The 13,296-nt window shown below is 44.3% G+C and overlaps 1 protein-coding gene across 1 annotated transcript in view; it reads right to left on the bottom strand.

Moving 5' to 3' along the window:
* LOC141049088 (fibrillin-2-like) overlaps window positions 1-13,296 on the bottom strand; it is a 293,475-nt gene that overhangs the window by 60,511 nt on the left and 219,668 nt on the right. Inside the window, exons 24-25 of the mRNA XM_073545236.1 lie at window positions 4,439-4,666; window positions 3,259-3,384 (exon numbers count right to left, since the gene is read on the bottom strand). Of these exons, the coding sequence (XP_073401337.1) occupies window positions 3,259-3,384; window positions 4,439-4,666 (354 nt within the window). The remainder of the gene's footprint in view (window positions 1-3,258; window positions 3,385-4,438; window positions 4,667-13,296) is intronic.

Below are 13,296 nucleotides of genomic sequence, written 5' to 3'. Positions count from 1 at the left end.
CCGAGCCCCGACGTGTGCCCATACAGTAGTTTTCTCCCACATATGGGGTATCAGCATACTCAGGACAAATTGGACAGCAACTTTTGGGGTCCAATTTCTCCTGGTACCCTTGGGAAAATAAAAAAATGGTGACTAAAAGATCATGTTTGTGGAAAAAATACGAATTTTTTATTTTCACGCCCGGGCGTTGTAAACTTCTGTGAAGCACTGGGGGGGTCAAAGTGCTCACCACACATCTAGATAAGTTCCTTGGGGGGTCTAGTTTACAAAATGGTGTCATTTGTGGGGGGTTTCCACTGTTTAGGTACATTAGGGGCTCTCCAAAGGCAACATGACACCCGCAGACCATTCCATCAAAGTCTGCATTCCAAAACGTCACTACTTCCCTTCCGAGCCCCGACGTGTGCCCATACAGTAGTTTTCTCCCACATATGGGGTATTGATACTCAGGACAAATTGGACAACAACTTTTGGGGTCCAATTTCTCCTGGTACCCTTGGGAAAATAAAAAAATGGTGACTAAAAGATCATGTTTGTGGAAAAAATACGAATTTTTTATTTTCACGCCCGGGCGTTGTAAACTTCTGTGAAGCACTGGGGGGGTCAAAGTGCTCACCACACATCTAGATAAGTTCCTTGGGGGGTCTAGTTTACAAAATGGTGTCATTTGTGGGGGGTTTCCACTGTTTAGGTACATTAGGGGCTCTCCAAAGGCAACATGACACCCGCAGACCATTCCATCAAAGTCTGCATTCCAAAACGTCACTACTTCCCTTCCGAGCCCCGACGTGTGCCCATACAGTAGTTTTCTCCCACATATGGGGTATCAGCATACTCAGGACAAATTGGACAACAACTTTTGGGGTCCAATTTCTCCTGGTACCCTTGGGAAAATAAAAAAATGGTGACTAAAAGATCATGTTTGTGGAAAAAATACGAATTTTTTATTTTCACGCTCGGGCGTTGTAAACTTCTGTGAAGCACTGGGGGGGTCAAAATGCTCACCACACATCTAGATAAGTTCCTTAGGGGGTCTAGTTTCCAAAATGGTGTCATTTGTGGGGGGTTTCCACTGTTTTGGTACATCAGGGGTTTTCCAAACGCGACATGGTGTCCGATCTCAATTCCAGCCAAAAACGTCAAGTGGCGCTGCTTCCCTTCCGAGCTCTGCCATGCGCCCAAATAGTGGTTTACCCCCACATGTGGGGTATCAGCGTACTCAGGACAAATTGCACAATAACTTTTAGGGTCCTGTTACCCTTGGGAAAATAAGAATTGAGGGTGAAAAGATCATTTTTGTGGAAAAAAATATGATTTTTTAATTGTATGGCTTTATGTTATAAACTTCTGTGAAGCCCATGGGGGTTCAAAGTTCTCACCACACATCTAGATAAGTTCCTTAGGGGGTCTATTTTCCAAAATGGTGTCATTTGTGGGGGGTTTCCACTGTTTTGGTACATCAGGGGTTTTCCAAACGCGACATGGTGTCCAATCTCAATTCCAGCCAAAAACGTCAAATGGCGCTGCTTCCCTTCCGAGCTCTGCCATGCGCCCAAATAGTGGTTTACCCCCACATGTGGGGTATCAGCGTACTCAGGACAAATTGCACAATAACTTTTAGGGTCCTGTTACCCTTGGGAAAATAAGAATTGAGGGTGAAAAGATCATTTTTGTGGAAAAAAATATGATTTTTTAATTGTATGGCTTTATGTTATAAACTTCTGTGAAGCCCATGGGGGTTCAAAGTTCTCACCACACATCTAGATAAGTTCCTTAGGGGGTCTATTTTCCAAAATGGTGTCATTTGTGGGGGGTTTCCACTGTTTTGGTACATCAGGGGTTTTCCAAACGCGACATGGTGTCCAATCTCAATTCCAGCCAAAAACGTCAAATGGCGCTGCTTCCCTTCCGAGCTCTGCCATGCGCCCAAATAGTGGTTTACCCCCACATGTGGGGTATCAGCGTACTCAGGACAAATTGCACAATAACTTTTAGGGTCCTGTTACCCTTGGGAAAATAAAAATTGGGGTGAAAAGATCATTTTTGTGGAAAAAATATGATTTTTTAATTGTACCGCTGTACGTTATAAACTTCTGTAAAGCCCTTGTGGGTTCAAAGTTCTCACCACATATCTAGATAAGTTCCTTGGGGGGTCTAGTTTCCAAAATGGGGTCACTTGTAGGGGGTTTCCACTGTTTAGGTACATCAGGGACTCTCCAAACGTGACATGGCGTCCAATCTGAATTCCAGCCAATTTTGCATTGAAAAAGTCAAACTGCGCTCCTTCCATTCTGAGCTCTGCCATGCGCCGAAACAGTCGTTCCCCCCCACATATCAGGTATCTGCGTACTCAGGACAAATTGCACAATAACTTTTGCAGTTCAATTTCTCCTGTTACCCTTGGTAAAATAAAAAAAATTGAACCTGAAGTATTTTTTTATGAAAAAAAGTTAGATGTTCATTTTTTTTTAAATATTCAAAAAATTTTATGTGACGCACCTAAAGGGTTAATAAACTTCTTGAATGTGGTTTTGAGCACCTTAAGGGGTGCAGTTTTTAGAATGGTGTCACTTTTGGGTATTTTCTATCATATAGACCCTTCAAAGTGGCTTCAAATGTGATGTGGTCCTAAAAATAAAATGGTGTTGTAAAAATGAGAAATCGCTGGTCAACTTTTAACCCTTATAACTTCCTAACAAAAAATAATTTTGGTTCCAAAATTGTGCTGATGTAAAGTAATCATGTGGGAAATGTTAGTTATCAAGTTTTTTGTGTGCCGTATCTCTGTGATTTAAGGGCATAAAAATTCAAAGTTGGAAAATTGCGAAATTTTCAAAATTTTCTCCAAATTTCCGTTTTTCTCATAAATAAACGCAAGTTATTTGAATGAAATTTTACCACTAACATGAAGTACAATATGTCACGAGAAAACAATGTCAGAATCACCGGGATCCATGGAAGCGTTCGAGAGTTATGACCTCATAAAGGTACAGTGGTCAGAATTGTAAAAATTGGCCCGGTCATGAACGTGCAAACCACCCTTGGGGGTGAAGGGGTTAAATATCCTTCTAAATATCCAAAACTGGATCCCATATTCTAGATGTGAAATTACAAGGGATTTATAGAGGTTAATAATACATTGGTGTCACACGATTTTATCTCTTATTATAAATGTAAATCATTCCATCACAAAACTGAGGCTTTATGAGGTTGAGACCGTGTGCCACATTCTTTTGAGGAATCTCCACTCATTCTTACCTGTACAGTTCCTTTCTTCAGCATCCAGAGCAAAGCCATTTTCACAAATACACCGGAAGCTTCCAATACTGTTGCGGCATGATCCGTGGTTGCACAAGCTGTTGAATACTTTACATTCATTCACATCTAGAAAGATTAAAAATAAAAAAAAAACATAATGCATATTGAGATAGACCCTGAGTGAAGACGAAATCCTGATTTCTCAAGTAATGATTAACCAGGGGTATTACAATTCAGAGGAAATCATGCCTAAACTGATTGAACATATATGGGCTGAATTTTGGAGAACCGACCTAAAACCAATAAATTCTAACTACTATCTATGAATGGCCAAAGTGTGAAATCTTTGAGTCTCAGAGCATGTCCTAATGTGATTCCATTTTGAGAAGCAGAATAGGACATATTCAATGGGTCCGTGTGCTGTGTGACAGACAATTGGGTATTACACTGACAATTCACATGGATGTGTGAATGCAGCCTAAATAGGGCACTCATATAGTACAAGGTGAATTTCATACTAGAAGAGGACATTATGTGTGAGTGCACGGCTTATTCTATAATTCCAAAGACTATGGTCCAAGAAGTAACGTTTCTCCTTGCAGAGAGTGACATGTTAAGCATGCCGAGAAGAGGAAACTTGAAGCCACAATGCTCCTCTGGGAAAAACAGAGAAGCATTGCGGCTTTAAGTCTCCTCATCTCAGCATGCTTAACATGTCACTCTCCGCAAGCAGAAATGTTACTTCTTGGATCCCGGTCAGACGCCTCTCACACAGCCAAACCAGATCTCACACATGGCACTGACGAGGGGCAGTACCCTGAAACACAGTGTTTGCAAATTGAGATTCTGGTTTTGGCTTTTATACTAAGTCATGTAACAAGGCTCGTTAAAGGGTCGACATTAAGTTCTAGGATTGCTACTTCCTATAGGTGGCACTAAAGTTCTAGTCCTCTTCCTCTCTGAAGAGACTATTTGCAGAAGACTATGGTGAATACAATATAAAGGTGATTTTCTAGGAGAACCTATACGGTACTTTTAAACACATCTTCATGTGGAAACTAATGCAAAATTATACCAAGCTCAATAAATAGTTATTATTCTTTAGGCTATAAATGAAAATATTTAGCAAGATCATAATTTGCATCAGAAAAGATCCAGCTGTGCTAGTGAACAATAATACCTTTGTAGAATGGACGACCAGAGAGAACGTCGCCTCTGTTCGCAAAGCCAAGTCCTCTTGGACAGATGGTCTTATATTCATCACTTTCGGGTCTTGGGCATTCCTCACAGTCAATTCCCCAGGCAGCACCCACAGTGCAGCAACACATATCAATTCTGTACTTTCCAGGAAAGGGAGAAGTGCATTCATCCTCATCCCACTTCATATAGCACTGTTCCACGCGTATATCTGGTGGGAAAAGTAAGATAGTAGAATAAGTATCCACACTGTTTATCAAGGTTTTATTACAGGAATATTATCAAGTCTGAAAGTTATCCCCTATTTGCTGGATAGTGGATAACTTTCAAATCTCTGGACCCCATCAATGCCAAGAACCAGAGCTCTGAAGCGCTACGCATGAACACAACTTTGGTCAATCATGAGCACTGCCGCTCCATTCACTTTTATGGGAGTGCCAAAGTCCAGCTGTGCACTGCGCTCAGCAAATTCTGATGGATCCATCACCAATGGAGTGGCTGTGCACAAGATCAAGCACCGATCCATTCACATGTGGCAATTTAAAACCCCGTATCTTGGGAATGGTAGAGGTCCCTTTGGTCTGACACCTAGCAGTCGGGAAGTTATTCCCTACTCCATGGATAGGTGATTACTTTCAAACTTGAGAATGCCACTTAAGCATCTTCTAGGTATTCTGTCTTGGAGTTCAGATGGGTTTACAATACAAAACACGATCGAGGCTGCTAAACAACTGCTGTTCGACTACAGGCAAGGAGATGTGCACAGAACAACTGTCAGGCTATGTGCCCATGTTGCAGAAATGCTGTGGGTAAAACGCATGTGGAATTCGCATGCGTGTTCCTGCAAAACACAAGCGTTTTGCAAGCATTTTTAGCTGGCAGAATGCTAGCGCTTTTCCAAGCGATTTGAAGCATTGCTTGGAAAAGCGATTGACAGGTTGGTCACACTTGTCAAGCATAGTGCTTGACAAGTGTGACCAACTTTTACCTGCCTATGCAGCATCAATAGTAAAAGATGTTAAAAATAATAAAAAAAAATAAAAAATAGAGATACACTTACCCTCTGTCGGCACATGGAGTCCTCCTTGTCCTCATCGGCGCTGCCGGCAACTTCCGCTCCCAGGGATGCCTTGTGCGAATGACCTCTGATGACGTAGCATTACACAAGACCGCTACGTCATCAGAGGACTCCGGGGGCCGACAGAGGGTAAGTATATTCCTATTTTTTATTTTAATTGTATTTTTTACAGGAATATGGTACCCAGGACATGGAGGACAGTCTCCTCTCCTCCAGACCCTGGGTACCATCCGCACATGAAGTGCTCACTTTACACATGGTGGGCATAGCCACATGCGTAAAGTGAGCGTTTGAATGCAATCCAATGGCGGCGGAATCACCGCAATCCCGCAGAATTAATGGACATGCTGCGGATTTTACCGCTGTGCGATTCCACAGTGGAAAAATCTGCAACATTGGCACAGCAACTGCGGAATCCCATAGGATTGCATGGGGGTGTGTTTTGTTAGTGTTTTTTAGGCGTTTCCGCAGAAGCGGAAACGCTTAAAAGACGCAACGTGGGCAAACAGCCTCAATATGTACATTCTGTTTGCACATCATTTAATAGGCAGTATAACTCAAATATACACAGGACGATATGCAGCTGAGAATGATAATTTTTATGCCTGCTTAAAAATTATTGCACCCAACATTTTGCTCATTTGTTGGCTGTTTACTGGGTGAACTCCTTGTGTTTCCTCCCTCTACTAATCTACCTAAGCCGAACATGGCCATTTCCGAGTGTGATTCTACCATTACTCTCCAGCAACATGCCCGCTGTCTTGGGGTCAAACTTGATTCAGATCTTTCATTCACTCCCTACATCCGATCACTCATTCGCTCTTGTCATCTAAGCCTCAAAAACATTTCTAGAATGCGACCTTTTCTAACTTTCGACACTGCAAAATCTCCTACTGTAGCTCTTATTCATTCTCGTCAGGACTATTGTAACTCTCTACTTATCGGTCTCCCTTTTACCAAACTCTCCCCTTTTCAATCTGTCCTGAATGTTGCAGCCAGGATCATATTCCTCACCAACCGTTACACTGACACCATTACCTTGTGCCAGTCATTGCACTGGTTACCCATCCTCTCCAGAGTTCAATATAAACTTATCATTCTCACCCACAAAGCTCTTCATGGTTCAGCACCACTCTACATCTCCTCCCATGTCTCATTCTACCACCTTACCCATGCCATCAATTCTGTTAATAACACACAATTAACATCCTCAGTAATAAAAACCTCCCACTCCCATCTCCAAGACTTCTTGCAACTTGCATGCTGCACCAATTCTTTGGAATGCACTACCCAGGACAATTTGATTAATCCCCAATGCCTAGAGTTTTAACCCCTTACGGACATCAGGCATAATAGTACACCAATGTCAGTATCCCCAGCTTTGATGTGTGCTCCAGTGGTGAGCCCACCTCAAAGCCGGGACATGTCAGCTCTTTTAAACAGCTGACATGTGCCCGCAATAGCCGCCCGTAGCTATTAACTAGTTAAATGCCACTGTCAAACTCTGACAACGGCATTTAACAAACGCTTCCGACCATCCGGCCGGAAATGCGCACATCCGTCGTCACGTGATCGTGGGTCACCGGTATGTTGGCATGACAACCAGAGGTCTCCTTGAGACCTCTATGGTTGTTGATGCCAATTGCTGTGCGCGCCACCCTGTGGTTCGCGCTCATAGCAAGTCTGCAATTCAGCTACATAGAGGTGATCTGAGCATCGCCTCTATGTAGCAGAACCGATCAAGTTGTGGCAGCTTCTAGCCTCCCATGGAGACTATTGAATCATGCAAAAAGTAAAAAAAAAAGTTTTTAAAAATATGAAAAAAACAAATAAAATAAAAGTTCAAATCACCCTCCTTTTGCCCCATTCAAAATAAAAGAAAAATCAATCATAGACATATTTGGTATCGCCACGTTCAGAATCGCCCGATCTATCAATAAAAAATGGATTAACCTGCTCGCTAAATGGTGTAGCGAGAAAAAAATCAAAACGCCAGAATTATGTTTTTTGGTCGCTGCGATATTGTATTAAAATGCAATAACGGGCGATCAAAAGGTTGCATCTGGACAAAAATGGTATCATTAAAAACATCAGCTCGGGATGCAGAAAATAAGTCCTCACCCAACCCGAGAACACATAAAATGGAGACGCTAGGAGTCTCGGAAAATGGCGCAATTTTTTTTTTCTTTTTTTTTTAGCAAACTTTGGAATTTTTATTCACATCTTAGATAAAAGAGAACATAGACATGTTTGTTGTCTATGAACTCATAATGACCTGGAGAATCATAATGGCAGGTCAGTTTTAGCATTTAGTGAACCTGGAAAAAAAGCCAAGCAAAAAACAAGTGTGGGATTGGACTTTTTTTTTGCAATTTCACCACACTTGGAATTTTTTTTCCGCTTTCTGTTACACGACATGGTAAAACCAATGGTGTCATTCAAACGTACAACTCGTCCCGCAAAAAAAAAAATAAGCCCTCACATGGCCATATTGCTGGAAAAATAAAAAAGTTATGGCTCTGGAAAGAAGGGAAGTGAAAAACGAAAACGTAAAACTGAAAAAAGCTCCGGTCAACATATTTATCTAACTATCCCTGTTTTGTCCTTATAAAATTTTCTTCAAAACCAGGACCCTTGTATCATCTCTTCTCACTCATTTTATGCATTTAATAGCCCTCTGTGTCTGTACTTTTACACATTCTGGCTGGTGACCGATTCATGCAGCATTACGTGAACACCCTATTTATTATAATGATGGCTGGACCGTACAATACAAGCAATTGTTACCATCCACCTTTCATGTCTCCCCTATTTCTTCATAGATTGTAAGCAGGGCGAGCAGGGCCCTCATTGCTCTTGGGATCTGTTGATTTATGTGATTATTGCTATGCTCTAATGTCTTTTATTGTCTGTACAAGTTCCCTCTAAATTGTAAAGTACCACTGAATATGTTGGTGCTATAGAAATAAAATTATTATTATTATTATTGTTTGCACAGAAAGCAACATAATTGGGAATGTGAGTTCCTACATCGCTCTTTCCCCAGTCATCAGCCTGTCTGAGCAAAAAACTGCTTTTTTCTGCAGTTTCTTTTCTACAGGTATTTCACCATAGCAATCTATTCTAATTAGTGTGTTTTTAATGCATCATTGCTTTTCTCTCTATTGTTGAATTTTTGGTGCAGATTGCATTTTTTTTACTACAGAAGCACTGGGATTATGCACTTAAAATTGCAATTGTGGAGAAGCATGGCCTGGACACCAAGTAGAATGGAAGCATATATATAGTAAAGCAAGATAGCTTTGCAGGTTTTCTAGTTGCTGAAAGTCACTAGAAACTACACAATATAATATTGTCAAAAACAGCACTGCTATCTAGTGGTGCTTTCTCTGGAACTACATTATTAACTTTGTGACCATATTACTAATTTTGCAATCTCAAGCTGAAGTGTCCCCCCCCCCCCTTCCCATTTCTCACTACTCTCATAACCTGGAAAACTTCTCAGAAATTTCACAGGTTTTCAATCTAGCCCATTTGGACATGGAGGCCAGAAAAAAAAAACACCTGCTGACTACACGAAAGTGATGTTCCAGACCTCACCGTCTTCAGAGGGAAAATAACCTGACATCAGTGCTCAGCACGCTGGCCAACATAAAGGGAGAGAGACAAGCTGAACCACAACAAAAGGTGTGTAAAACTAAAATTCTCCTACCCTCTTTGGATCATTTTCTTGTAATCAGAGCCCATAATGCCATGGACGTTATACCACCAAAGTGGTTCATAAGGGGGGACCAACAAAAAGTAAAGCTGTCTGGTCAGATCCCCCAAATATGGAAATATGGGCAACACCATCACTATCTGCTTTAGTCTTTCCCCAGAATGATGAGGGTGGCTCTTAAGACCCTCTTTTGGATGCCAGATCGGGGAATATGGACATTAACTCAGCTCACAATCTTTGGGAAAATATCTCCGCCATCTACCTACTAAGGGTGACTTTAAGTCACTTGTCTCTGAAGTTAAAGATGCTGGTACAGCAGAAATCAACTCTATAAGTAAAGATATCAAGATCCTCTCAGACAGAGTGGACTCTATAGAATCCGAGCATGATGTCACCAGACAGTACATTTCCTAACTACAGAGACGTGTCACCATGTACGCTAAATCTCTGGCAGAAACAAACAAACATCTTGAAGACTCGGATAATAGATGTCGACGTATTAACATGGGTGAGAAGCATCCCTGAGATTACAAGACCAGAAGATCTTCATGCAGTACTTGAATTGGTTTTCAACTCTATCTTAGGCCAACCTGCCAACCACAAAATAAAATTGGACAGAGCACACAAAGCAATTTGTTCTATGGGATCCCAAACTGAACCAGGTGATGTTATTTGCCCCATCCTCTCATGGATTACTGTGGCACACGTGAGGCTCAGTCGCCACAGAGGTACTGCACCTTCTCCTAAGGTGTAGTGCCCCACCAACTAGGTAAGTTGGGAACTCCTTTCCACACTCCAACACCTGCATCCCACACACAGGATAGTTCAGTAGGTCCGCCTAGCAGCTTCAGGCTGGGGGTAGCAGAGCACCCTTCGTGGAACCCTGCTTCATAACACGAGATGTGCTGGGAGGTGGGTGGAGTTAGTATAAAAGAGAGGGAGAGTTTAGAATTGTAGGTCAGTCTGACAGAAGGTCAGTCTGGGGTGAGTCCCAGAGAAGTTCAGTTCTGAATTTAGTTTTGAGTTCAGTTTGAGTTCAGTTTAGAAAGAATGCTGCAGCTGCCTCAGTGATCTGAGCCAGCTGACATGGGAAAAAGAGAAGGAGAAAGACATAGACCTGCAACCTAAGCTTCCATAAGAGAGAGAAGGAACAGCGCGGAATGAAGGAGTAGGAGAACAGAAAGGAGTTGTGGGTTGGAAGAGAAACCCTGCCTATAGGTTCTCAGTGCAAGGCTGGGGCCCGGTCCCTGAGGTTGTATGGACACTTATGGTTCTGCAGCAGACACCGGTGGAGTAGTTGGCTGTAAATGCACTACTCCCATCAAAGACTTGGGACACAACAGCAACTGGATAGAGAGCCAGAACTTCTGAGAAGGGAGTCCCCGATAGAGGCTACAGCTGTCTGTCATACAAGTGAGGTTCTAGGAACATCTGACAGGAGGAATTCCAGAGAACTACGGTACTGGAGTTCTTCACACTAAAAAGGCGCAATAGAGGAGTCATTCAGGAAAGGCACATGTTGGCGGAGTGTTGGAGAGGAGAACCCCGACTTGCCCAGGAGGTTGATTGAGTCTCTACCCCGGAGGACACGGCACGGAGGCAGGCACCAGTGGGTACCACGAACTGTGAGTAAAGCTTTGAAACTGCAAGCCCTGGTGTCCTCCATTCATTCGCCGTTAACACCTTCAGCACCGCTACATCTGGGTACCAGCATCTATACCATTCTGCGCCTCTCCTCGTCTATTGCACCTACACTGCCCTGGGACTACAGCTCCACCTTAACACCATTAACATCACCGCCATTGATATTGGGCGCCCAGGGCCATGGACCGGGTCACTGCTGCTGTGACACATTCCCCCCTGACACCGGCCCGGTACCGGGTACCCTGCTGCCCTGGGTGTGAGGGTGACCCAATTTTGGCATCACGAACAGGATGACGAGACCCAATGCCATCGGGTTCTGTACACCTGAAATTTGTGAGACTTTGTGCTTTTGAAAATGTGCAGAAGACCAAATTTAATAGACTGTGACATGAATCTCAAAAATGGCCGCTGGTGCGGAGAAGAAGGGTGTGAAGAGATGGGAGGTCCTAAGAAAAGACCACAAAGAGTATTGGGCCTTCCCTTCCTGAATTTCTATGTGACAGATACATGGCCTACCCCCCCGAGGAGTACGCATACTGGCTCGGTATGGAGGCGCTGGAAGAAGACGCCGCCCCTGGAAGGAGGGGCAGAAGAAGCCAGTGGCGGGAAAGGGGCTAAGGCAGGAAGAAGAACGCCAGAACGCCATTTTGGAGAGTGAGGGAAGGAGGCCTGCAGAGCGCGGGGAAACAGATCCCCCTGGCGCCATGGCTGACGGCTCCAACCCGAACTCCGGAATGAACAGCCAGCAACTAGAAGCTGAAATAGCTGAATTGACAGCCAGTCTGCAGCTGAGGAAAGATGCCTTAGAGAAGCTGAGGTGGCAGCGTGCCCCGGCGGGGTCTACACCAGCGGTACCCTCTCCATCGGTACCTGCCGCCACCACACCGGACTGTCCCCGGGCAGCGCTGATCTATACATCTACCTTGACTGTGCGGCTAGGTGCCGCCTGCCCGAAGGAGTTACCGGAGGACCCGGGAGTGGAAGCGGAGCTCCCGCCCAGACCTGACGAGGCAGCGCAGGTCCCCGCCGAGACTCCTGTGGAACCGGAGTCACCATCCGCTCCATCACCACCTGCACCGGAGCAGAGGCCGCACCGCCAGGAGGCCCCAGGTATGTCGGATGTTCCTCCACCTGGGAAGGCCCTGGGGTGTACCGCTGTCACAGCGGCTGGCCAGGTCATCCTGGATCTGGTCTGGGACCGGGATGCTGGTGCTGTGGGTGAGAGCAGGTCCCGGGAAGAGCGGGAGAAAGAAGAGACTTGGGCAGGATGTCGGGACACTATTCGACAGCTGGCAGCGGAATATCGGGAGAGGGAGCAGAGAAAGAAGGCTATGCTGGGCCCGGATCTGGCCCGCAAGGAGAGGGCCCGTGCTGGGCTTCATGGTCCCTGGGATGCAGCTGGTTGGGGGCAGGTGCTGAACGTAAACCGAGAGAAGGGGTTTGGATTTATTGCGGACTCCAAAAGAATCAGTGACCTGTTCTTTATCCAGCGGGATATGGAGCCCCATCTGAGGAGGGGGCATCCTGATAGAGACCTGCAGCCTGGGGAGTATGTGACCTTCACCCGGCATGAGGGACTCCGGGGGTGGTACGCCCTGAATATCCACCGTATTCCGGAGGAGTTTATCGAAAGGTACAAGCCAAAGAGACCTGTTGCTGCCCCTCCATCCACCGGTACCACTCAGACTGCTCAGGTACCTGCTTCCAAGAATCAGGCTGCTCTTGCATCACCAACAGTTCAGAAGCCCAAACCAAAGATCCCTGGCTTGCCACCGTGGGAAAAGGAGTACTTACGGATTGCCAATGACTACTTTGAATTTGGTAGCCATTAAGAAATAATTTTCAAAATTTCTCGTTACCCAGGAGGGTTTGTTTGCACCAGTTGTGCCTCGTTTTGCTATCATGTTTTTCCGGTAGCACTTTTGTTGCCCTGTTTTTGATTGGCAGCGTTTTTCTACATTTGGAACTGAGGAGATCATGAACGCTGTATGATCCAAAACTTTTATTGTAAATAGTTTGCACCTCTTTAGGTGCCCTTTCTTGATTTTACATATAGAGACACTTTGCGAAGATAATGTTTCTGCATGGACACTTTTCGAAGATGATGTCTACCTCAAAGGACACTGCCAGAGATTCTGGCTGGGAGCGGTGTCCAGCGCCTAACAAGAATAATTGTTGAATGTTTTACTGTGAAGTATTTGATAATGTGTTTTATGAGTATTAGTAACTGAGAAATGGCTTTTATAGAAGAATTAGGAATGTCTGATCTAGAGATGAGTGATGTGAATAAAGAATTGAAAGTAGACAGGTGACGGACCAGGTACTTGCGGTCAACGTCTTGCGTCTAGAAGAGACAGTGAAAGAAGAAAAATAATTGTGTGCTAGAGAAGAAAATGAGAGA

Source organism: Dendrobates tinctorius, unplaced genomic scaffold (genome assembly GCF_039654945.1).
Source record: "Dendrobates tinctorius isolate UK_male_01 unplaced genomic scaffold, ASM3965494v1 ptg000011l, whole genome shotgun sequence".
NCBI lineage: Eukaryota > Metazoa > Chordata > Amphibia > Anura > Dendrobatidae > Dendrobates > Dendrobates tinctorius.
This window is presented reverse-complemented; position numbering and strand designations above follow the sequence as displayed.